The 26852-nt window shown below is 43.7% G+C and overlaps 1 protein-coding gene across 1 annotated transcript in view; it reads right to left on the bottom strand.

Annotated features, from left to right (window-relative positions):
* ADCY5 (adenylate cyclase 5) overlaps positions 1 to 26852 on the bottom strand; it is a 316815-nt gene that overhangs the window by 30158 nt on the left and 259805 nt on the right. Inside the window, exons 9-12 of the mRNA XM_075001015.1 lie at positions 16070 to 16092; positions 9200 to 9344; positions 6983 to 7080; positions 2741 to 2828 (exon numbers count right to left, since the gene is read on the bottom strand). Of these exons, the coding sequence (XP_074857116.1) occupies positions 2741 to 2828; positions 6983 to 7080; positions 9200 to 9344; positions 16070 to 16092 (354 nt within the window). The remainder of the gene's footprint in view (positions 1 to 2740; positions 2829 to 6982; positions 7081 to 9199; positions 9345 to 16069; positions 16093 to 26852) is intronic.

Here is a 26852-nt window from a genome sequence, read left to right as displayed (position 1 = left end):
TGCCAGCAACCAGCTCAGAAACCATTAGTTATGTTTATAATCTGATATGCTAATGGAGGAGGCTTTTGTGCAACTGAGCACTAACGGGTGGGGAAATAAAATATTTTCCAGTGCTGACAAGCCAGATGCTCAGCTTTCTCTTTAATAAAGCCAGCCACCAGGAACTGTTCAGTAGATCTTGCACAGGGCCGTCTGTCACATCAGACCCTCTGGTGGCCCCTTCAGAACCCAGAAAAGGAAGGAAGGAAGAAGTAGGAAAAACAGTATCCAGACACACTCATTTGCTGAGTGTTCTGTGGGGCAGGATACACATCCCTCTGGTTTGCAGAGTACGATGCACATCTGCAATGTTATATACACAGTGATAATCACTTCTAGAAATACCAGGCAGATGTCAGTAACTTCCTTATTTCTTCCCTCATTAGGTTGCCTTTCTTATGTTTATCCACCTGCATTCTCAGGGGGGTGTTGGAGGTTGTGTGTCCCTGGCTGATCATCAGATGGAGAGACATCTTCAAAACAGCAGCTGCACCCATCATTATTCTAAATGGGAACTTGGGAGGTCAAGGCAGGGGAAAGAAAACAGAACAGCCTTCCAGGGTCATGGAGACAGAGAAATCCTTTGTGTATTATAAATGCATTCTTCACTCGGGGAACTCATAAAAAATCTTTGAGCTCCAAAAAGCCAGTGCTGCTTTCAGTACATGAAAATAGCATAAGTCCAGAATATATCCATGCTTGTCCAAATCCCTCTTCTTTGTCGTCACCCAGACTCAAATGCCACAAGCCTGGACTCAGCAGAGCTGATGCGGCAAAATTTGTCCTGTGACAAGCGTGGCTGGTCTTGTGATGGAGTGTTGCTGCATGGTGCCGGCATGCCTTACGGTAGCCCTGTGTTGGGTTCACTGGGGCCGTCACAAGAGGCTTTCTGGACTGGCCCACACTGTATCATTAATCACAAAAGCATACACAGAAATGACAGGCAGAGAAAGGCAGTGCAGCCTGTGGGTTTAAAATGGAGACATACAAAATTTAACAAGGGACTCTGGGCACCATCTTCTGGGTTGGAGGGACCTGTGTGCCTGTTAAGATTGTTCTCTGGAGGCTGTAAATGGCATTACCAACTGAGAAAGGAGGACTGGCCCCATATAGCAGAAATAAGTGTGGTCAAAGAGAACATTCCATTTCTGAGCAAGGCTCCCTCAAAAGAGAACCTTTGGGAAATCGTCAGCGAGCTATCCTAAGTTCTGAGTCACATCACAGCATAAGGCCTTTTGAGTTTCACTGGGAATATATCACAGACTTGGGTTTTTTGTTTGATATGGCCTACCTTTTAACAATAAAAGTAGGCAACTGTATGAAGCTGCCAAGAGTGCCTCCCTTAGTGAGGTAAGATGAATAGCATCCACAATTAAAGAGCTGCAAACAATCAGGTAGTGTCAGGCAAAGTGTTTCTTTTCCAGGAAAAAAAAAAGAAAAGAAAAGAAAAAGATTCTGTTGTGCTAAATAGTCTCAGAGGGGTAATAGGTGTGTTGGTCTATAGCTTTACAAAAAAAAACAACTAGCCCTTCAGCACCTTAAAGACTAACAATTTTATTTATTATTAAATTTATTATTATTCAAAGCTTTATTTCCTAAGGTTATATTATTTTATTTATCAAGCTTTATTTATTATTTTTCTTTATTAATGCTCATGACCTAATAAACAAAATTGTTAGTCTTTCGGGTGCCGCAGGACTGCTTGGTTTTTTTGTGCTGTTCAGCTATTTCATTTTAGCCTGTTCAGAACAAAGTGGAGTCTGAGCCATGATGCGTAGAAGTTCTCTGACGTCCAGATCTGAACTTTCAGAGGCTTTATGAATGGGAGCATCCACAAAACATCAGACACAACAGACGTCACACCAAAATTCTAGCACACAAACATCACCGCACAGTGCCTTCCCAGCAGCACAGACCAGAGTTTTATTATGCAGGCTAAGCATACTTAACACTTGTTTTACAATGGTTTGCTTATCCACCACTGGTTACGGAAAGGAGATCGTTAACTGATTCTTTCTTATGCTCATCTGAGACAGGCTGCAAAAGCTCGAAATATTTATGCTTTTATTTTCCTTCGAGACATACTTCACTGATGGTACCCTTGTGATTATCTGCCTCGCACACCAAGCGTGTCCAGCAGGGGATACTCTGTGGCTCTGCGGGAAGCTTAGGGGGAAGAAGCACAGGGCCAGTTCTTGGTTCAACACTGGGAACTTTGTTCTTTTAATGTCCAAATGACAGTGCCTGCAGGGGACTTAATTGATATGCAGATCCAAAGGGGGAGCAGCTGATATACGTCTGACTGTGGATATTTAGGCTAATCCTAGCACAACACAACCTCAGATCATTCTGTCTTATCTGAGGTGTCTTCTCTAATAACTCTCATCAGTGTAACTTTGTCCTCATCCACAACTATTTCCGATCTGGGGACCAATTATACCTCCAGATCCGTGGCAGTGCTATGGGCACCCGCATGGCCCCATGCTATGCTAACATTTTTATGGCTGACTTAGAACGTTTCCTCAGCTCTCGTCCCTTATTACGCCTCCTTAAGGTGCCACCTTATCACTGTAGTATGTTAAGTGCATCTACATGGGGGGAATGGTGTGGGAATAAAATGATGTTACATATGAGCTTAAGAAACAAACTGGCTGGGCTAACGGGCAAGCAAAGGACAGTACAGAGAAATCTCATTACTCACCTTTACGCAGGAGTAAATGACTGTAACAAACACCACTGTGGTCAGGATCAAAAAACAGGTCAGGTAAAAACCCAACATAAATGTAGAGCTGAAACCAGAAAGGGATTTTTAAGAATTGACACCATGTAGAACAGCTGTCGCTTTGCTTTTAAGGCGGAGCACATCTGTACAAACTATGACACGTGGTAGCCTCTCCTACTCGTGAGGATGGGAGCATGCCCTAGAAGGTGCTTTGAATAGGGAGACAACTCCTACTCCCCACATATTACCCACACCATCTGGAGAGAGCAGAGAATGCTGCATCTTTTATCAGAATCACCATCCTGCTGGGGTGGCAGCAGAGAGCCTGAGAATGTTTCATGTGCTAGGAGAGGTGACAGAATAATTTGTTACCATGGTCAGCCCCCAGGCTGGCAACAGATACCAGATTCCCTTGAAGAGAAGCTTGTTGTGCTTCAGAATTGAGGCCTCTCCAGCTAAGTGCACATGAAATAGAAGTGAAGACATATTCTATGTCACACTTTTGAGCCCACCCCCATCCTTCATCTGCATCCTCTTTGGAGGACTCAGGAACCTGGGTAAGCAGGAAAGCTCAGAGGAAGAACCCACATCCAACAAAGTCACAAAGGTACCCAGGCTTAGCTGGGTTTCTCATGTAAAGCATCTCTGCCCTGCCACTTTTAGTGTTTTCCCACCCAAGCTTAAGAACAAAGATGGCCAAGAATAAATAAATGAATAAAGCAGCAGTAAGTTCTGATCTCTGCAGAAAACAGACAGGTCTCCTCTCAACCCAACATTTTACCACCTTTAAATTAGCAATGAGGTTATATTGTGCAATGAATGAAGACTAAACAGGCCAAAGACAGCAGGTTTCCATGTTCTTACATCAACAGAGGTAACCATCCTTGCTAGTTCATTGTTTGAGCTGCCAAGTCATTTATTAAGGCATTTCCCCTTTATTATCTCAAATGATCATTGCTATTTTGGCTCAAGATTCAGATTTGGTGGATACTTTGTGAAAGTATTTGATGGTGAGACACCTACACATGGCTGCAGCTGCTGGTCAATTGCTGTCTTCAGGAAAGACAACCATCATGCAATTAAGAATATTAGAAAAATGAGTAAAAATGTGATGGCAACATAGATCTGGTCCAAAGATGAACCATGAAGCTTTGTTTACTCCAGAAACCAAATCAGTCTACAGACATGCCAAGCTATTCACAGGACAGTAAAGAATTTAACTACTCCTATGCAATGGGGACACTACCCTTTCCTTACCACTATATTCTTGCAAAATTATATACATCATCATTTGCAGCTAGCAGGTATTTGTGTTTTGGGTTCTAATTCTGAGATGAATTTAATGATTGTGAAATCAAGGTTATTGATGTGCTGGGAAGTGAGTCTTCTTTTGCACAGCTCAGCCAATGCACCTGACCACTGACCTCCAAATCCTCTGCTGTTCTAGTCCTCTCCTAAGAAGATATTAGCCATTTATATTTTATTTCTTCCGTGTGGAGAAATGACCACTACAGACTGGTATAGCACCTCAGATCCATCAAATTCAGGGTCACTTGGTACCCAACTCAGATATGAGTTTGGGTCCCTGAAGATGATATGTTACTAAGGTAACACACAACATTCCTAGTCTTGCTAGTCAGCTAGTATTTTTGTATATATATGGAAAAAATGTTCCAGTATTGAAGCAGTTATATGTTTTCCATTTCTATAGTATCTCAGCACCTCACAATCTGTAATGTATTTGTTCTCACCCCTGTGTGGTAGGGAAGCAGTGTTATATTCATTGTGCAGACAGGAAATTGAGGAAGAGTAAAATTTTCAAGTGTCCAAGTCCCATTTTCAAAAGGCTTGGGCATCTAGCAGCCCGAGTCATTTGAGACTTTCCTACTAGAAAACATACATGCAGATTTCAGCATGCCTGCAAATGAAGACTGGGTTCTGAAATGTCAAGTCCAGTAGCTTTTGCCAGACAGATCAGATCAGTTTTGTGTCAAGTCCTGTATCCTGCCTATGGATGCTTTTGAGGAAAGCCAAACATCCCTAAAAATCCAATATTTCTACTCAGAAGAGAAGACTGGCAAGCATAGAGCGTATGCCACATTGTAATGAAACTGATTCAATTTTCTTGTGTAATAAGGAATAAAGAGAGCCAGCCTATAGCATGTCCAATGGCCAAGATGTTTTTTTTTCCAATTCTTCTTTTAAATGTTAAATGAGCTATAATTAAATAACCCAGGGGCTGCTTAGTGACCTTGTCGGGCAAACCAAATCCTTTTAAAATGGCTTCTCTCACAAAGGTGTGAATTCAAGGCAGCCTTCTCAAGTCAGCTGCTCTAAGGTCCAAATCTTTACAGAACCTGGGCAAATGTGAAAGGAACAGCTTTAGTGATTGTTAGCCACCAGTTAAGGACAGAGGTTGACCTAATTTCAGTTTTCAATCTCTAATTTCCTTAAACATATCAGTCTCTTTATATGCTCTCTCGCTGCTGCTGTTCTGCTTTGTTGATTCTCTCATTTCTCCAGCAGTGGCAGTCCTCTTTTTGCTGGAGGAAGAGTGACCTCAAACATCAAATCCTGTATTGTTTCTTGTGGCCTCCCAAACATGCAATCTGATAGGAACAGTATGATGTGAGTGAAGTGAAAAGCAGTTGTAAGGATAGGGATTAATCTGTTTTTTTTAAACAAGTTTTTGATTTCTTGGAAAGGAAGAAAATAAACTGGACATGTCTGACTCTTCTGTGATATTGTTCTTGAGATTAAAGTGACCAATTCTAAAATTATCTGAGGAACACTTCCTATTTTTAAGTGCCCAGTTCATGAGAAAGCATTGCTACTCAGCCTCTTATGGTCCCCAGCAAACACATATGGGTTCTCATTTTTCGCTTTACAATAAATCCGCGATTTAATGGACTCATCGGGAGGAGGGGTGTCCCTTAATGCCGAAAATCCGTTAAATGTGAGGGTTTACTTGTGTTCGGATAGCGCTCCCCACCCCCACCAAGCTTCCTCTCACATCATCCCCAGCTCAAAATGCTGTAAAATGGGTGAGTGTCCAGAGCTGCCGAGCAAGAGCCGCAGCTGCTGGAGATTCCTCGTGTCCTGGGCCACCTCCTGGGCTGGACACAGGAGCTCCTGCAGCCAGAGCCACCATGCGCTCCTCTCACCAAGCGTGGGGCATGTATGCAAGTGCCTTCTGCCCGTGTATGCACCCCAACCCTGGCGGTAGGAGCACTTGGCGGGTCCTGCAGCCACGGCAGCAGCCCCAGCCATGACGGCTCCAGCAACTGCTCCAGTGGCCCCGGCAACTCCTCAGCAGCCCCAGCCACGGCGAGTCCTGCAGCTGCTCTGGCGGCTCCAGCGAGTCGCAAGCATTTATGGGTTTTCTTTGCGGGGAGCTGATTCAGTGGACTTTGGGAACAATGGGGGGCTGGAACATCTGTTGTTCCCAAAGTCCACTGAATCCGGGTCCGCTAAATCGGGGGTTTACTGTAATAAAAATGAAAATTCTGAAGCACTGTCTCTTTTGAGAAGATCCACTGAGTGAGAATGGACTAAGCACAGGGCCATGAAGATGTTGCACCGGTTCAGAAGTCACTATACCTCTGAAACACTCTGAAATGCTCATTGTACCTACCCACTGCTTCTCTTTTCTGGCTGGGCACAAGTGAATAAAGTACTGCAGCCCTTAAAACAATGTAGATTAATTCCCTCTTTGTTCCTGGACAGCTCTGCACACTCTCTGGCCTCCCCACTCATTTGCTCATAGAGCAGGGCTGAGCTTTGCAATAATACTCAAATTCAGGATCCGATTAGGCTGAACAAGAGGTGTGGGGTGGATTGCTGATTCCCCTTTCCTCACCTGCTCAGCTGCATTCAACTTGGGCACACTCTAGCCCTGCATTACAAAGGCTTTGTTGCCTCAGAAGACATCCCTTTGTAGGCTAGTGATCTTATTTTCTGTGGGATTAGAAATAGACTAAAACAAACTTCTCAAATAAGAGGTAAATATTTTTAAAAAATCATGCTGCCTGGCTAATGAAAATGCTTGCTCGCCAATGCCATGCACAATATACCATTGCTAGAAACAAATGCACACAATAAGCACTGCGCATCACTTGGGCATGCATTATTTAAAGACTTTTGCTTCCCTCGGCTGCACAAAAGCCTCAAGGACAGTGAAAAAATGCCAGAATCTAGAAAAAGCAATAGAGAGCTACTCACTGGGGCACAATGGTGATTTGGACAAAGCAGATGAAGAGGAAGACAAGCGAGGCACAAGCCACGTAGGCGCCAAATCTGTCATCCACTTGCTTGGAGTACTGCCAGGAAGTGAAATATTTTGATAAGCAGAGGAAATACATATAACCACTCTTAGCATCCAGCTAAACCCATGGTGCAACACCTCTTGGTTCCCAAAGAAGTACTGCTTGCAGAATTACCAGAGAAGTGGGAAAATGTTCCCTTTCTTTATGCTACATTTTCTCCTCCCTCACTCCTCACAAAGATTTCAATGTTGTAGAGAGGTCCTGTGCAGATGGGAAGAGGATTTATATTCCATTCTTTTCATGATGTCCATCAAAAGAGAAATCCAACGAGAAAGCACAGCTGTGAGATATTGACTCATTTCCATTGTGGACTCCCTCCAGTGGGGACGAACAGGAAAACAATGCCAAGGCTTTGTAAGTCTTCTAAGCTGAGTATATTCAGTGTTAGATTCAGACCCCGCTCAGCTGTATAAATCTTCAGGCACACTCACAAGGAGAATCTCTTGTTTAAACTAAAATTTCTGGGATCTTACTTTGACCATACCCCCTTCGAGTCTATGTCTCTCTAAAAGATGTAGCACAAGGTAGAGATGATCTCTGTTAAGAATCTATAAGCATGAGCAGTAACAGTGACTGTTGGGAACTGTAATCCAGTTGGAGCAGTTGGCCAATTGGACAATGGATTCTGCAGAAAAATTCACCCACCCATCAAGGATTTGGGGCCTACCAAAAGCCAAGACAGAACTGACTGGTGCAACTTATACAATACAAAGACCTCTTGAGAAGGGTTTCCCCCTTCACATTTGTTTTAGAATAGAATCCATCACTTTTTTTTGCTCATGCATTAAAAGGTAATGTGTCATCAACAAGTCACTGCATTTTGTCATAAGTGAAAGATTGTTGTGAAAACACCAATTTCTTGTTCTCCCCTTTCAAGCCTAGTGAGGAAACATTCTTTGGTGGTATCTGCCAGCATTAAAAATGTTTGCAGAGTTTCAGCTGGTTCTAATGAAAACGTGAGCTTGCCACCACAGGGTCTCATCATTTGCATTACGGGTCAGTGTCGGTCATGGAAGAGTTGCGTCCGGTTCCTAAACAGATCATTTGCACTTCTAGAACTGCAATTCTTAGCCCAAACAAACAATCTCAATTCCTAAACTGTCAAACAAGGAAGTCCTGAAGATATGTGAATCATTTAGTTTTCTTAAAATCATAAAATTAAATGGGGGAAAATAACATGCTTTCCTTTCTGATCAGCTCTGATATGACCCACTCAGAACTGAAAAATGCTGCAATTACTGCAAAAACCTCTTACTCTTTAGATTAATCACTATCACTGTAGCCTCCTTTGGCAGTACAAACAAAATTGCTAACTATGGTGACCAACACAAAATTTATAGATATGGCTTCTCTTGTTAAAATATGGCTTACCTTTCATTGTTGTTATGAAAGTTTATCCTAAAGATAGCTCACAGAATCAAAGCAAACACATTGTTCAGGATTTAAAAAAGGCAGGCAGAGTTTAAATTTTCCCCAAGAGTTTGTGTGTGTATAAAATAACCTATTTACTTCCGATTCACTTATACCTTATATACCATTGCAGTATGTCAGTGCCTCCAAACTTAAATGAATTTGTCCTTGCATCCCTGTTGAGAATTATTGTCCCCATTTTACTGGTGAGGTAACTGAAGTGCAAAGAGATTAAATCCTTTGCCCTGATCTCACAGGATATCTGTGGCAGATCCATATTTCCTAAATCCAGTGCATTAGCTTCACCTTTTCTCTCCAAAATTGGTAGACGAAAGCAGTGGCATTCAGAAAGAGTGTAAGTTTGAGCTAGACCCGAGACAGATCCTCCAAAGATCAGAAATGGGCACAAGAACATCTTAATTTCACTCTGAAGTTCACCATTGCTTTATGTGAGAGGGAAATGGTTCAGCATACATTCCTACCCCCTGTTGCATTTCCATCAAATGTTTCCTTCAACAGGTGCCTGCTTTTAGAGGAGACAGTGCAAATTAAGATCTCCCTTGAGGAGCTGAAATGGTGATTGGAAAATAAAAAAGTAAAATAACTCCAAGCTGCTGGAAGAGGATCTTAAGATTAAATGGGACAACCAAAAACTTACAACAGACATTTTTCACCTAAGAGAATAGTTATTGGGGAATGTTACCTTCTTCTCTAAGTCAGGCTCTCTGAACGTTAAGAGAAACTTGCGAACATGCTCTGAACGTAACCGATCGATACTTCTGGCATCGATTGCACGGCCCAGAAACTCATCCACCTCATCCTCCGGGTTCATGCTTTCTTGCGTATGCCTGAGGAGGTCACAAAAGTGGAAGAGAATGGGAACTTTACAAGTGCACTCAGCTTGATTTTTTTTTCTTTTTTGTCAAAGAGGCCCCAAAGAGTTAATCAGTTCACAGCAAAGTCACATGAACGTTAATCACTTCTCAGTTATTACAAACTGTAGCTGGATAATCTCATAGTGAAATGTTATCAGTTGTCTGATACATTGCCACACATAGGCCACCTATCTTCACCAAAGTTAAGATATTTTATATAGCTGTCTTTCCCCATTATCAAGGTGATTGCTTCCATTAAATGTGTCTTTGTATCACACATCAACCCCTCAAATCACATGGAATTCTATTATTCTTGTGCTTTGTTCTTTTCCTGTATTTCATTCCTGCCATATAGATTACTGCCTGAGTTGGTCAAAAATGCGGGAGAAAAAAATCACAACAATTCTCAAGTTCTACCCTGACCCCATCTTGAAATTTCAGAACTTGAAAAATTCTCCAGTTGTGATGATCTGCAGTGTTGTCAGGAACAATAAAAGGTATTGGGCATAACTCTCCACTGTCTCACTCACTCCTGTTAGTTACAGCTGGGCAAAGCAAAAATTGATATCAAATTCAAGCTTTCCACTTGTGACGCTTCTGCAGGCACTATCTGCCTTCACGGTGACAGTCTTGCTTCTGCCCACACAACCAGCCTGCCAGTCAGTCAAGCAGTCTTCTTTGGGCTACCCCAGCTGACGGCTTTGCCTTGGAAGTTGACTATCACACAGTCACAGTTGTCATTTCCAAGGGTTTCTCATGGTATCCAGATGCAATCACTGGATACCCACAGAAATTCTAGATCATCTGCTCCCAAACAGTGTGCTGTAGTTATCCGATTAGATCCCTGCTTCATATATTACACACAGTATTGCACTGCAATTAGAAAATAAAGAAAGGACTTAAGAGAGAATAGACATTCCAATAAAAATCAGCATGGCTGTGTCTACACTAGCTCCCTACTTCGAAGGGAGCATGGTAAGTAGGGTGTTGGGAGATTACTAATGAAGTGCTGCGGTGCATATGCAGTACTTCATTAAGCTAATTCTCCCCCGCAGCAACTACAAAGTGTTAAACTTCGAAGTTGCTGGGGGGGGAGGGGGGAGAATTAGCTTAATGAAGTGCCGCATATGCAGCGCAGCACTTCATTAGTAACCTCCCGACACACCACTTACCATGCTCCCTTCAAAGTAGGGAGCTAGTGTAGACACAGCCTGTGAGAGATGGTAACAAATGGTTACACATAAAACAACATCACAGCATGCATTCTAAAGCCTAAACTTAACTAACTGTAGCACTGCAAAAAAGTTATCCTCCTGCCTTAAGAAGCTCATCTCACCCAAGGTTTTCTCCAGCATTTTCAACCAAGCTTGGTTGAGATCCCTTGTTTGAGAACTGGCTCTTGTTTTACTTCCTGTGTGAAGGACACCAAAGCATCTCTTTGCTCTCCCAAAACAACAGAACAGACTTTTGATAGTCACCTCAAGCTAGACTTTCTTTTCAAGTCTCTCTTCTTTGGCTTTTGCCTTAGAATGCTAACAGACTCCTCAACACAACAGCACTCCCGGAGACAAGTATCTCCCATCCCCTGGCTGGAGAAGTTTATCTCAAGACATGCTACTTTTGAGTGACCTATGTATAACCACAGAGCTGACAATTTTTAGCATCTACACATCTTCACATACTCTCTGTACATGGATCTCACAATGGTCAGGACAACCAGTGTGACACAAGCGTTCAATAGAGACCTTACATGACATTCTTTTGGGGAACTCCAGGGCAAAATCTGTTCCCCTATGTGCTTCGGGGACCTCTGCCACCTGGCATGCAGAGGTTCTTGGGTCAAATCATTTTCTCATTCAAGTGATACTACTTTATACCTTTGAGCTAAGAGAAAAATACGACACAAGGTGGAAAGGAAACATGAAGTCAGATCTTACTTTGCAAACAAACACAGTCCCTCAGGTTTTTTCATACCCCAATTTTTCTGATGCCCACTTGTACTCCGACCTTATAGGGAGGTAATTTTCAAACTGTGATGAAAACCAACAATTTGATGGCATCCAAAATCACTCCTCATTTCTGAAAAACCTTAGCCAGAATTTTTATACTTTGACATTGTCCCTTTATTAAAAGTTCAAGCTGAAATCTTGCTATCCTGCTCCCTCTCTATGGGGCCCAAGTATTTATGACTTGTGTTAGGGCAGACCCCAATGCCATTACTGAATCCAGTTGCAATTCCAGGCATTATGCAGCCCCTATTAAGCAAAATCAACCATTGGTCAGACACTGGTGAGAAGGAAACCTAAAACACAACTGGGCAGGATAAAAGATGGTATTGCCAGCTGATTTTTCTGGGGTTGGTGAGTGCTATAAAATACCGGCAAGTGCAGGAATATAGGATACATTGTTACAAACCCATTGGCCAACAGACCTTTGTAGGAATGAGTAAGATGCACATCAAGGCTACTCAGATCTTCATGACAGCTGCTACAACATAATCAGAACCTTTGCTTCAAAAGCCAATGCCCCACACCACTTGAATGAAAGGAGACTTTTTCACTAGCTTTTGCATTGCCACAGCCGATTTTCAGAAGAGCTCAAAACCCACAACTTCAATTTCAAACATCATTGATCACTGAAATTCCAGCCAAAAGACGACAGTGATACATATATAAAGTAGACAAGCCATGGGCATTACCTCCCCAGCATTCATTCAGGAGGCAGTCTGGCAAATGCAAATGTCTCAGTTCCTTAATATTGTTATAACAAAGGTTTGCATTTCAACCAGAGTCAGGGAAAGGAGAAGGACTGTTTTTATTTTTGGACACCGCAGTGATCTAATCCATCAAATGGTAAATATTCCACTTCTGAAATGCAATTTAGATTTCCCCTCAGAGGAAAGGAAATTCAATTTACTTCTAGATGTTTGTTTTAAAGAAACCACATCTGCTTAAGTGTAAGCAGAGATATTTTTATTTTTGCTCGGTCCTCACAAACCTTTTCTCTAGCCTCACAAAAAGAGCAAGGAAATTACTTAGTCCTATTTACAGAAGGCATTCAAAAATTCCTGATAGTTATTTCTAGCTTTGGGCCATTTAAATTTAGCCATTGCTTTATTATAGGAGAATTGCAATAATTGTGTTTGAGAATCCAAAGTTAAACCTCACTGCTGTCTCAGTGAGCCTTAGCAAGGTACATAGTTCCATATAACAGCATGGCCTGGGAGGACACAGAAATGAGAAGAAACTTTGAGTAGTTTTTGATTGCAGCTGGCTGGTTCCAGCTTAGTAACAACCTATGGGTCATTTCACCTCTGGGGATAAGGTTTTAAGATTCAGTGTTACCCAGCCCAGTGTATTAGTCTTGCATTGATTGCCTGAGAGCAGTTCCTTTTGGACACTCATCCACATCACCTTTAGAAGTACAATTCTAGCCTCAGACGCCAAGCACTGAGAAGACTCAGACCTGGGGATAGTTCTGACAGAGGTAGAGTCAAGCAATGAAGGCTGTGTGCAGAAAGTTTTGCTGATACTCTTTGCAAAGAGAGAATGTTAGGGTCCTTTGAAGTCAGACCGACTTCAGAATTATTCCTCAGGCTTTCAAAAGCATTTAGTTGCATCAAAATGCTTCAATTTGGAGGCCCCTCTGAAAGACCTGCTATGGTTTTAATGCCCCTCGCTGAAAATTATTAACACCTGCCAACTTTGATTCCTAGTGAATGACACCTCCCACTCGAGACTCCATGGGGGACAGAGTAATTAGTGCACAGAGCATGAAACAGCTTGTATTAGTCCTACTACAGGAGTATCAGCAGAAATTCCCAAACATGCTTCTTCTGATACTTCCTGAACCATTTGTCATTTCCAGGGAAGGTGTCAATTTGACCTAAAACCAGATATTTTACAAATGGCAGCAGCAACTGATTCAGTTCAGCTCCCACGCAGCTAGATTTATTCACAGCAAAAATCTACAGGTAAAATACATTCCTTTTTCTTCACTTCTACAACAGCATCAAAAGATGCTTTATGAATAAACAGCTGGCATGGTTGGTTCCCCCCACAACTCCTTCCTGCTGGGCTCTTCCTCTACAGGTTGAACTTCTCCAGTCCAGCATCCTCAGGACCTGACTGGTGCTGAATGAGAAAATTTGCCGGATCGTGAGAGGTCAATATTGTCTAGCAGCATTACCAACACTTTCACAGCTTACTGGGCTCTTAGAAGACATTTAGGGGTAAATTACAGCTAAACAACAGCAACAAACACTGGGAGCCAGGACTGGTGACTGTAAACAAACTTTATGGGACCATGGGAAATTTGGCCACACCCATGGTAAGCATCTGTCCAGCAAACTATACTGATGGTGGATTACAGATGTTGCCAGATAAGAGAGTTCCAGACGAGAGAGGTTCAACTGGTACTTTCATTGTAAACACTTCCAGTGAGATCTATCAATGCAATTTTAGGATTTAATTATTCTTGGTCAAAATTCAGAGGTAAAACCTCAGAGTTAACATGATCCTGATTTTTTTTTTTTTAATAAAAGAGACCAGCAGATTTTAAAAACGGACTAACTGGAATAAAGAACAAGAAAATAATTCTTTTGAGAACAACTTCAAATTGAAAAAAGTGGCAAGCAAATAAAAAATTAAGGCAAAGCTGATATATGACCCTGAGTAAATGGGAAAATTCAGAGCAAATATTACTCATTTTAATGACCTGTCATATGAATTTAACCAAAGCAGATAATCTTTTTGGAAATTTATTGTTAACATATGGTTATTATAGCCTTCTCGTAATGGCCCAGCATAGTTGAGAGAAAACATCATTTATATGTAAATTTTCTTCTTGGTATGCTTTGAAAACAAGTGAGAAGATCAGAAATGTTGAAGGGGAAGGTGGAGAAAGCATTTTTATCACAGAGGTTTGTTTAGTACTAAATAACTTCACGGAACTAGTCTTCATTCTCACAGGCCAATGTTTTCAGAAGTAGACTGTGATTTTGGTTGCCTCAGTTTGACAGACCTTAAAGGGGCCCGATTATCAGAGGATCTAAGCTTGCACAGCTCCAACTGGCTTTACTGAGACCTGTGGGTGTTCAGTGTCTCTGCAAACCAAGCCTTTAAAGTTGGACTACCACAAACTTAGGCATTTAACATAATTGGTCATGTCTGAAGACTTTGGTCACAACCCTTTTTAGTGGAGGGAGGGACCCAACATTCTGAAATGCTGGTCCCTTCAACATATCTCATAATTCTCCTCTGACCTGGGTTCTCTGTAAGCTGTGTGCTTGTATGTCTGCTCCCCCAGCTAGGTTTGTTTCTATTGGTGATTTGCATTTGCGCATGCCTTGTTGCACATACATTTTCTTTTTCTACTTATGGATGGAAAAAACCCACCTGCATACAGATGGGAAAGATTAGAGGGAACATTGCCTATGATACTTTTCTGTGCAGGCTTCAAGCATCCCTGTTTCAGTAACAGTTTTCATGGGATGGGCTGCTTTATTCATTGAAAAGCATGGCCCAGTGAGTTTAGCAGAGAACTGGGAGTCCAGAACTCTGAAGTTCAAATGCTAGCTCTGGCAACATCTCCCCGTGGCAAGTTGCAACTTCTCTGCCTTAGCTTTTTCTCTTGCAAAATGGAGGAGATGATTATTCTAACTTACCTTCTTACTTGATAGGACTCCTGTGAGGGTTGGATAAATTTGTAAGTGACTCATAAGTAAAGGACATGACCTTGCCTATTGTGGCTAATAGAGTGATTCATTTGTTTGATGTCACAGTTGGATAGCTTTCATTATCTACAAATAACACAGAGATGGTGCAACTGACTTCTCTGTATATGAACCCAAGTATCCCAGTACAGCTACTGGTCTGTTATTTCTCTTTGAGTTGCTTCATTTAGGACATGAGCCCAGTATAAGTTTACACAAAGTTAACTCTTGTTTCCTGGCCCAGCTGCTCCTCTACTTCACTACCCACTTCAAAGTCTTTCACTGACACTGGCAGTAGAGTAAGTCTAAATGCATTTCGCACCTCTTATTATCTGGTTGGGTTTCTTTTATCTGAGCTCCCACTCCCCCTAAATGACTGCTAAAGCTCTAAGCACGGACATGACCTTTGCTGGATGGACCAGCTGATATGGAAACCCCTGTAAGCACAGTGAATGTTCTGCCACAATTGTCTTTTCTCAGGGGTTCTTCTGATTCAGTACTGGAACTATGGAAATGTCTTCCTATACTCCCCCATGTTACAATCCCCACTCCCATCTGCCTTTAACTTATACACTGAACTTGTTCCCTTTGAAGTTCCTTAACTGGGAGGGGAGAGGAGGAACAAGAAAGGAAAAGAAAGGAAAGGAAAAAGACAGAAGGTGACAGTGGCTACTGTTTTGCCCAAGAAACCCCAGGGGCAAGAGGATGCCGTACGTGGCAGCATCATTTATAATTCTCTAGGACAGGTTCTGGATCTAGCACACATTGACTCCTTCTCAGCACTCGTGGCCTGTGAATTAGCTGCCCCAACAGGAAATGTCACTCCCATGCTCCAGACTGTGACTCCACTTGTGAATAAAAAAAGACGGGGGACTCCCATGTCCACTGTTGGCAACTGGGCATCTGTCTCAAATGCTAATTTCACAAGAGGGGGAAAGCCCCAAGAACACAGGAACATAAAATGTTTATGGCAGAATTTTCTTACTTGTCCTTGGGATCCTCAAAACCCTGAAAGAAAGGAAAATGAGACATATCAGTTGAGAAACAGAACAACCTTTGGTACAACAATGAATTCTGAAGCATGACAGTTCATACAGGCGCTTTTATAGGGTTCATTTGTTATATGATGATGGACAGCCTTTGCAAGCCAAGGCAATGTTCTTTGTCTTTATATCATTCATCATAGAGATAGGGCAGAACACAATTTTACATCTAGATAAACATATGAACATAAAGGTAAATGGCTTCTGCCCCTGCAGCTAACCTTTGCCACACTTCATTTGTTGTGCCTTTAAGAAAAGGTTACTGTTACAAGTGAGGCAATGGAAAACTATTGCGCACGCACACGTAGGTCAAACTTCAGACATGCAGGCAGGTGCAACTCCACCATTATTAATGCACTGTTAGCACACACTAAGTGTGAGTTTAGCCAATGTTGTCTGCCTCTAATTACAGGAAGATCTTATGTATTTAGTTATCCATTTCTTCCTCAATACTTCTCACGAGGCTCTGCTCTCCTTTGTCTAGTTTTGAAATCTACTGGTTTTCTTAAGGACATTTCTCTTATTAGGGTGGGATTTTCAAAAGTTCTCAGAGCTAGTCTAACACAACAGAACTTAGATGGGAGAAGAATTTAAGTAGGATTTTCGAAATTCTCATACTTGGAACTCTGTCATGCCAAGTATTTGGTGCAGGCAGAGATGTTTCAGCAATCAAAACCAGCAGATAAAACATTAATAGACTATTTATTGAGGATCCACTTATTGAAGCATTACTAATGAAGTCTGGTCTTTTTCAAGCCCTTCCATGCTCTCCTCTAACACTAAAGTGTATCTCTATGCATGGGAAGATAGAAACTTTCTTGTATTTTGACAAGCCATTTTTAAAATTCTCTTCAGGTTATTCAGGTTTGCTGAATAAGCGATCTAAATGCCCTGAGAGTTGTTTGAAGTGAACCAAGAGAAAAATATCCCTTTATCTGCAGTCTGAAATGTTTATTAATATACCCGATAGAGCAGAATAACAATGAAATAGGTTTTATATCTGGACTGGACCAAAATCTGCCTTCAGATACCTAGGAACAAGTCTTATGGAAATTAACAGCAGTTATGTCCCCATCCAGGCAGGCAGAATTCGTACACTGTGTTAAACCTCTCTAGCAAATGCAGTGGTGACAGATGTAGGATTCCATGGGTTGTTTTTTGTTTTGTTCTTATTGTTGTCTTTTGCCTCTCAGTATGACTCCTGGTCAAATGTCTTTCATGTACAAGTAAAATGATACTGTGCTAGCTCTGCAGTCTCAGACCATGTTCTGAGCTGTAACATGGAACCACTCCATATGCTCCCTGCCTGCCAAATCCTGCCCTTAACAACACTTGTTCAATGACTCTGGAGACAGTGGCATTGAACAAATGTAAAAGAGAGTGAAAGTTTGGCCCTGCAACTGGAAATAAGTTAATGATCTGGCCATGATAGGAGAGGAAGAGCAGAATCCTGTGCACTTTCCCTGAGCTGTGGAGGCGTTGCAGGATGAACAAGAGAAAATGTATTTTGGTCACTGAAAGCAACAAGTTTGATTGTCCGAATACACAGAACACATATAGCAAGTCCAGGTAACGACACCAAAGAATACTATAAGTGCTTCTGGTTTAAGGTTAAATAGGGACTGAAATACCACTCAGATACTGGTTTTGTTTAAATTGTTTTACAGCTGTCAAAGGAGGTGAGGGTTTCTGTTCCACTTGTAAGCAATTTTGGTGCTAGAAATAAAAGCCTGTTAATTAATCAAATAGACAAAGTGTTCATAACTTGTCTGGTGTCACAGCTAGTGGCCCTAATGAAATCAGAAATCAACTGAACATGAATAGTTATCACACAACAAATGGGACAGGGGTGAACCTTAATATAAAAATACCACCAGGTGCACGGTTGTAAAGGATGAAGTTCACACTGTCAGAATGAACTCTTGGGATTTAGGGAACTCCCCCCACCCTCATACTCAGGAGCAGTGTTCCCTGTAAGCTACGTGCTTGGCTGGCCGCCCAGCAGAGATTCACATGCCGCCCCAGCTGATTGGCAGAGCGCCCACAGCTGGCAGCAGGGGTTCCTACGGATGATGCCCCTGCGCACTTGCCTTGGCGCACACAAAATTTATTTGGTACATGGATGGAAAAATTTAGAGGGAACGCTGCTCAGGAGCCCAAATAACTGGCTTGATTTTCAATGGCAGCTGACCAGCCACTCTTCCTACTGACTCTGCATGTGGACACTATGGACTGATACTGAATTCATAAATTTCAGGCACCAAAGTAGAAAAATGTAGCACAACTAGGTCAGTTTCCAAAAAGGCACAGCAGTGATTCTCATAAAAACACGTGCACACTTTACCCCTGACAAACATTTGCAGGTCACAAGAGATCTGACAGTTATTCCTAGCTGCCAGTTTATATGTGCAATTACCTGGTTTGCACAAGCAAACAGACCTTTTTTCTGGCAAGCCCATTTAAAACATTAAAAATAAAATTGGATTAATTCAGATTTTTGTTTAAACACTAAAGCTTGCTTCAACCACCTGAAATGATTAATGAGAAAACTTCTATGCTTGTAGTTCAACTTACAGGGGATTTTCCAAAATGAAAGACTTAAAACTGCATACAGCAGGTATAGCAAAAATATATTACACACTTTTTCTTATGTGACTTTTCTCATCTAATGAGGTTAAATATTTAAGAGTGACTTGAATTTTTACTGAATAGAAGCAGCTTAAAATTATATTTAGTGGGAATCTCTTTAGCTAAGTAAATTAAATTATTCAGTTCAAATACTCCCATTTTGTATGAATGATGGGTTCTTCATACAGCAAAGCTCACAAAATGGAATTATTATGCAAGAGAACCTGTAAGCTATTTTTTAAATGCAACTTCCAAAAGACTAACATATTATTGTAAAAACACTCCTGATTTGCACAAAAGCACTTCAATAGTATACTGAAAATACTGCTCAAGGATTCAGTTGAGAGAGTCTTAGGGTATCTCCCCACATAATCTCTCTAAGCTCTTGGCAGAAAAGCTTAAACAATGTTTGAATTTTTCCATAAACTGCAGGGCTTTATTCTGCTTTCAGTGGACAGGTGTACTTTGCGCAGGATTCCTGTTCATGAAAATGACATACTTTTTTGTGCAATTACAAAGAGTCAGAATGTATGTTTATTAACACGTGGCAAGATCCTCAGCTGGTAAGGGCGAGGGTAGCTTCATTCACTTGGATGGCAGTGACTGAAGCAATGCTGACTTGCACCAGCTCAGGAGGTAATCCTTAATTTGCAGCCAAAACCTTTGGTAAGTAGGCATCTAATTATTATTAAAAACATAAAAGTCACTCATATGACAATTCAAAGCACAGGGAAGAAAACCCATCCCTGCTGTGGATCTAATACAACAAAGGGTTGCAAAACTACCTGAAGGCTGCTCAACTCCCTCAACTTGATTTTAATACAACTGCTGCCCAGCACATTGAAACACTGGGTCTTATATGCTCAAGATCTAGACCTTGATACTAATCAGTAAATGCAGTAAGCTAATTGATTGAAGGCTCCTCAGAATGAGAATTGTCATATATTTAAAAATCATTGGTCACAGAACTAGAATTCAATCAGAATATTTATTCATAAGCTTTTCCCCATGGTTATTTGCATCGTGTCAGGGCAACGCAGGCCAAATCTACACTTTGGAAGAAAGCTGACTTAAGATACACAACTTCAGCTATGTGAATAGCCTTGATGGAGTCAATGTACCTGAATATGAATTTCTGCAGCATCCCCACAGCAGATGGTTGATGGGAGAAAACACTTCTGTCAACTTCCCTTACTCCTTGTGACCTCATGGAGTATCAGAGTTAGCAGGAGTGCAATCAGCAATTGATTTAGCGATCTACTAGACCCGCTAAATTGACCCGTGGGAGATCAATCTCCAGAGGGTTTATCGCCGAGTAAGTGTAAACGAGCCCTCAGAAATGTGTAATATTCTTTGAAATAAGATGCACTGAACATGACAAACAATGGGGAAACAAGGGTACCACATATGAGAACACCTGGTTACAGAGGCCACCAGTTGCACAACCTGATGGTTCCAAATGATCTGAAAGTTAAAATAATAATTTGCTTTCCTCAACTGCCCCACAATCTCTCACCGCTGAGCTGATTTTTATAGGTGTCATTGAAACAACATGGTCAACACTTAATAAATAATAGTAAAGTTCTGTGAACAAAAAGTAGTCTTGCGCTCTTTTCTGAAGATTACCACCTTCAAACTCTGACCATTGGAAGTAACAAGTTCCTTAAATAATAGTGCTTAGCTGAGAAATTTTAAAAAATAGGACTTGTGAGGGCCCAATACAGGTTGAACCTCTCTAGTCCGACACTGTCATCTAGCAACATCCATAATCTGGCATTATTTTAGTTGGATGGACAACCATTTATCATGGGTGTGGGCAAGTTTCCTGTGGTCTCATAAAGTTTGTTTACAGCCATGAGTCCTGGCTCTCAGCATTCTGTGCTGTTATTTAGCTCTACTTTATCCCTAAATGTCTTTTAAGTGCCCAGTCAGCAGTGGGAATATTGGTAAAGTTGCTAGACAATATTGACCTCCCATGGTCCAGCAAATCCTCTTGTTCAGCACTGGTTAGGTCCCCAGGGTGCCAGACTAGAGATGTTCAACCCATACCTGTGAAAAAAATAAGGCTTTATCTCCTCTATGTAAAGTCACCCAGATCAATCTGGTGGTTGTTTGACAGCTGAGTCAGTAATGGTCATATAGAGAGCAGTGGCTGCTCACTGACCAAGAAGGGGAAGAACCCCTCCCTGAAGCCTAGAGAGCAGAACCTAGCCCCGAACCCTTACCTGAAAGGAAGGCAGAGGGCGGGGCTATCTATAAAGACCCAGCCAGAAGCCCAGTTGCGGCCATCCACCAAAAAATGCAGATGACGCACCTGTTCTCCCAGGCTGGGAGGGCAGGATAGCCCTGCAGGAGGCCGAATGCTGGCCTGGGCCACCAGACCTCACTGAAGAGGAGCTACACCCAAGGACGGAGATCCCACTCCACCCCAGCACAGAAAAACCCAACTTGCGTCACTGTGAGGTGTGAGCTCTAAGTGGGAGGTGTCGGGAAGTCACCCAGGAATAGCTGGGACAGTGCGTCGCAGTGTGGATCCCCACTGACCATGGTGGCAGACTGCTCTGCCACTAGTAGGGCCCTGGGCCAGGGTGTAGTGGAGTGGGTGGGCCAGCGCTCCTCCTGGCACTCCTAACCGGTGCATGGCAGTTTCCCTCTCTTGCTGTTCTAGGAACATGCCTGGGTTTGTCAGCCCACTGCCTTGCACAGAGGCCTAACCATTGTGAACTTCTTTTGTTAGTTGCCCCACTCTGCAGCAGGATCTGACCCAGTGACCCTCACCTGAACTGCTGTTTGTTTGTTACCCCCATCCTGAACCAGGGCGTGGACCCAGTGAGGCCCGAGCCAATCCCAAGCCCCAGGACTAAGCCTTGTTAGCTGACAGGTCACTACAAAAAATGGCAAGTACAGCTGGTGAAGGACAGTTGTAGAATTAAGGTGATGAAATGGACCCTCTTTGGGGCACAAATCTTCTCGCCCTGCCTACAAAGAATCAGGAATATGTTAAGGCTTGAATTACAATGTATTCACTAACGAAGGATTGTTCTAGACAGTGTCTTATCTAATGCTTTGTTAAGTCTCGTCTTAAATGTCCCCAGTGCTAGCACTTCCACTGCTTTCCAGAGGGGACTACACTATTTCACAGTCTAATTGCAACCATAAAGTAATAAAATCTGATTACTGCTATAAGACTACAGTAATCCACCATATAGAAACTGAGGCATATTAACCCACACATAGCCCTGCTGGCACACAAAACCAAGCCAACAGCTATTAACGAAGGAAGCTAACCATTGCACTGAGGCCTTTGTTCCAGAATCTGTATGTATATTTTAGAGTCTGTCTGTGCTATGTTTGTGCAAGAACTCCTCTACAGGCCATGAGGAGGGTCTGCAGAAGGGACAGGCAGCCCCCAGAGCCTGGTCCCGCAACAGCCTGAAGGCTGCAGAGGGTCCTGGAGGTTGGAGAGCCACCTCTGGAGCCTGGCTGGCCCCTGGAGTGCCCCACCAAACAGGCAGCAAGATGGAGGGGGATGCTGGAGGTTGTGGGTAGCTCCCAAAGTGCTGCCCCAGTGAAGGGCTGGGGGGCAGCTGGAGGTCAGGGTCAGCCTGCAGAGCACTGTCCCGTCCCCAAGAGGCTGCAGTACAGAACAGCCACTACCCCAAGCAAAGATGCCTGGAGAAACTGCAAGCGCCACTGGAGTGATGTCCCTCTTCCTCAGGCTGCTGGCCATGCGGGTCAGCTGGAGTCCTGAGCCAACCTGCAGAGCCTCATCCCCCCGCCAACAAGCACACAACCATGGATCCCTCCCTCCCAGGAGTCACTCGACAGGGAGTGCAGCCCCGGTCCCCTCAAGAGGAGCTGCTGGCTGGGGGGCACTGCTCAGGCCTCCTGGCAGGAAGTGCTGCTAGAGCATCACCATTCTCACCGCCATGGATGGCCCTCGATAATCCCCCTACCTACCAGCCCCCTGTCCTGAGAGCCCTGCCCTAACTTCCACACCTCTCTCTCTGCCTTGAGACCTCACAAACCCTCTGCCCTAAGCCACCCACCTCTGCCCCTCCCCCCGGCTTAGCCCTCACTCCAGCCTTCATTTGCCTTCATTTTTGAAAGATACTACCATCGAAAAAAGCACGTACTGGGAACATCTGCCAGTTGTATTACATGGATTTGTCCGAGTGCCTGTTGCTCTAGTGCTTCAAATCATCCTAATCTCCTTGCTTGCTTTATAAACCAAGTTTACTTGAAGTTGATGGCAGATGATGATTATTCTGAGAAAGCAATAAATGGTTTGTCAGATATATGACAAGCAGATTGCTATTCCTGTTTCGAATCTCAAGAGCCATTTGAAATAAGGCCAACTTTGAGAACCATTGTTGCAATTACTACGGAGTCGTAGCTGTAAGAAGAAAGGCGAATGGTCTTAGGGTGCATGTCTACGCCAGCAAGTTTCTGCAGAGTAAAACAGCTCTCTGCTGTAATTCCCAAGGTGTTCACACTGCCAACTCACTTAATGCGCAGGAGCTGCGTGGCTGCAACACTGTAAAAAGCCACCCCAATGAGAGGCATACAGCATCCAGTGCAGGGGCTAAAGTGCTGGGACACCGGTGTAGTCACCCTTCTCTACTACAGCATTGCAGCTGTCCTCTGGAGATGTCCCACAATGCTCTGTTCACCAGTTTGACCTCTACTGCCCTGCCCTAAGGGGCCCAGTCATCAGCCCTGCCCATCAAATTCCTTGGGAAGTTTGACAGTCCCCTTGCTGTTTGCTTAGGGATGGGTGGAGTGCTTGGAGCACATCTGTCCAGGTGACCGTGGCTGGCCCACGCACCAGGTGATCCCCTGCACGGTGCAACACCGACGTGATGGACTTCATCAACACGCAGGGAGAGGAAGCTGAGGAGACCCAGCTGCGCTCCAGGCGCAGGAATTATGATATCTATTGACATGCTTAATAATGAAAGGAGGCCATGACTGGGACACATTGCAGCTCAGGGTCACAAGGACAGAGCTGCAGAACTCCAACCACAAGGCGTGGGAGAAAAACTGCCGCTCTGGTGCTGCGCCCACAAGAGTTCAGCTTTACAAAGAGCTGGACATGATACTCCGTGGCAACCCCACCTCCACTCTGGAGGACTCTGTAGATACTTTGCTGGCTCAGGCCAGGCGAGAGAGGAACCAAGCCAGGAGGAAATGGTGGATGGGGTGATGTGGTGGTGTGAGGGGGAAGCAGGACCGAGAAGCAGAGGGCAACTTGGTGTTCAGAGATGCTTGCAGCCAGGAGCTCTTCCCTGCCCCTGAGAAGGCTAGTTACTCATGGCAATCAGTGTGGCGAAGCAGAGACAGTGGAGGAGGCTCCTGGTAAGAAGCTTCGATTTTAGCACTGGAGGGTTGCATAAGGCCAGCTTGTTTCTGTGTGCTGAGTTTGCAGGGAGGGTTTTGCAGAAGGCCGCCCTGTGTCTGTGTGATGCGCCCCTAGGCAGAGCAGTGAAATAGGATGTCAGTGGACACCCTCACTTCACAGAATCTGCCTCGGACCCTCCACAAGAGTCACATGGCGATCTGGACAGTCCATTGCCACAGGTTCTTTGGCAGAGCTTCTCTGTTCCTACCCCATTCAGGGTAATGTTCCTGGGCCACTCGGCCACCACAGAGGGAGAGTGACTATAGCTGCACACAGGCCAGCCTCATAAGCGCCAGGGTGGGAGCCACAGTGTTGGAGCAGACCCTCCCTTGATTCCCTGCTCACCCTCGGCAGTGAGATCTCTCCCCTAACAAAACACCTGCTGTGGAAAGTGTGGGGACAGTCATAGTGATTTTAATGTCCCATTACAGTGCTAGCTCTCCCTAAGACCAGTGCACAGTACTGTCCCAGAACATCGAATTCCCCTGCTCCTGTGGTTAGTCACCATTTGGGGGGGCCTGTGACCCATGTGTGCTTGCCTAGGATCAGCCAATCAGTGACAGCTACGTGAACAGTGGCTGTCTTTTAAAACCCTGATTGAGTGCTCTCTGTGTTGCACACAATAGTGCTTCAGCAAAATGTCGCATTTTGGCCTTACAGATCTGACCCTAGCAGCCCAGCCTCCTTGCTGGTTATCATTGACTGAATGGCTGGGCAGGATTAGAAAGAGTCCATGGAAAAGTAAGGAGGACTTTCTGAGTGATGTCATGTTGCACTTTGGGCCAGAAAAACAAGAATTTGAAGAGTGGTGAGAGAGTGAGAAGGAGGAATGATTGCCGGGCTTCAGCCACAAGAATAACATTTGTTTTTCATTGTATTTAGCTTATATGAAGCATTAAACATATTTACAATGGTTCCATGATGTTCTATGCATGCTCAAGAAAAAAGGAGGAGGAGGAGAAGGAAGAGGAGGAAGAAGGAAAGAAAGGAAGGAAGAATGTGCAACCCAGTGAAATCAAGAGGGTTGTCCTGGTGTAACTAGGAAGACTTGTCTCACTGGGTATAAGAACCCAACCAATCAGACTGGAGATTTCCTCTAAGGAAATACGCCACACGGTGACAAGCGCGATATAAAAATGAAGACTAGACTAGACTGCTTGATATTTTCTCACTCCTGCATTCAAACAAGTTACAAAGCAATTCAGAGTGTCTACAAATGATGGGAAAAAACAAAGGGGAGTATGGTCAGCTATGCACGGTAGCCACAATGTAGAAGCCAAGATGGCTCCTCGCAGGACTTGATTATCAGATTGTTTGAAAGGAAGATAATGGAGAACTTGTTCAGGTCGAATGACAACAGATGGGAGCCAACCCCTGCTCATCTCATTCCTAAAAATAAACCCTCTTACCTTCAGTGAGATTGCACTGAGGTAAATCAGAGGAATAGTTGTCCCACTGTGCTTTTTTCTTGAAATCATGATTGCTAGAATAGAGAAACTAGTGGGAATAAAGTTATGAGAGTTTGCTCCTTTGAGACCTTTTCCAGCCTTGATTTCCTGAACAATGGGAGAGGCTTTCATAGGAAGTCAATGTGGAGGCAAGGAGTGGAAGCAGCAGTCTGCCTGAGTTACATAATATGGAGACAGTCATTTCAGTTAATGCACTGCATGTGTCTTTTTCTCATGGCTGAATGATCAGGCAGCTATGCAAGTGCTTTTTTATTGGGATGTAAAATCCATTAAAATATCTGGTGCTACATTCTGCTCTTAGGTGTTTACAGAGCTCCATATGAAACCATGTGGGAGTCTCGAATGTTTTTACTTCGCCCTGCGTTTGTTACATTAACAGTATTCAAAATATATTTTTTTTCAGATTTGCTCTTGGGTATTTTTTAAACTGTATTTCACTGTGTTTCAGTTCCACCTTGTACACTGCAATTTTATCATGGAGGCTTTGGAGAAACATCACCAGGTAATCTGGGGCAGAAAGGGTAAAGGTATCGAAGGGCATGTCTACACTACCACCCTAAATTGACCTGCATTAGGTTAATTTACAGCCACGAGAATAGCTACTGCAGTGGCTGACATCCACACTACCCCACTTCTGTCAGCACTGTGTGCTCTCACTAGGAGCGCTTCCACCAGCTGTAGACAGGCAGCGTAGGGGATTGGGATCCAGGGCTCTCAGGTCTGTGCAGCTTCCTGTCAGGGACCCACCAGCTCCCTGGACCCTTGGCTCTCTGTTCCTGGCTGCGAGTGTGTGTTGGTAGGGCAGCAGGGCTAACTCAGCTGGGGGCAGCTACCCAGGATTCTGGGCCTTCAGAGCTGAGCAGAAGCACAGCTGGGAGTGGGGACCTACAGGCATCTGGGCTCTTGCTGCCCCATCTCCTTGTCAATTTCACAGCTCCAGCATGGCCTCAGTTCAGTCAACTTGCACCCCAGATTCCTTTCTTTCCTTTCCCCACCTCAGTCCCTGGTTTCTAAATCAACAGAGCAGTCACCCTATGGGAGCAGATCTCTGAGATCACCTTGCGTCTCCATGGGCCTGATTCTGGCACAGTGCTGAGTGCCCCCTAAATAGTTCCATCTCCCTCAATACAACGGGAGTGGAGGGAACCTGACGCCTTTCAGGAGCCGCTCACGCCTTCCCCTAATCCACTAAGCTGGAAAAGCATCTTGGAGACTTAAAGTTGTCGT

The sequence above is a fragment of the Carettochelys insculpta genome, chromosome 8, assembly GCF_033958435.1.
Source record: "Carettochelys insculpta isolate YL-2023 chromosome 8, ASM3395843v1, whole genome shotgun sequence".
Lineage (NCBI taxonomy): Eukaryota > Metazoa > Chordata > Testudines > Carettochelyidae > Carettochelys > Carettochelys insculpta.
Note: the sequence above shows the minus strand (reverse complement) of the source record. Positions and strands in the feature narration are given on the sequence as shown.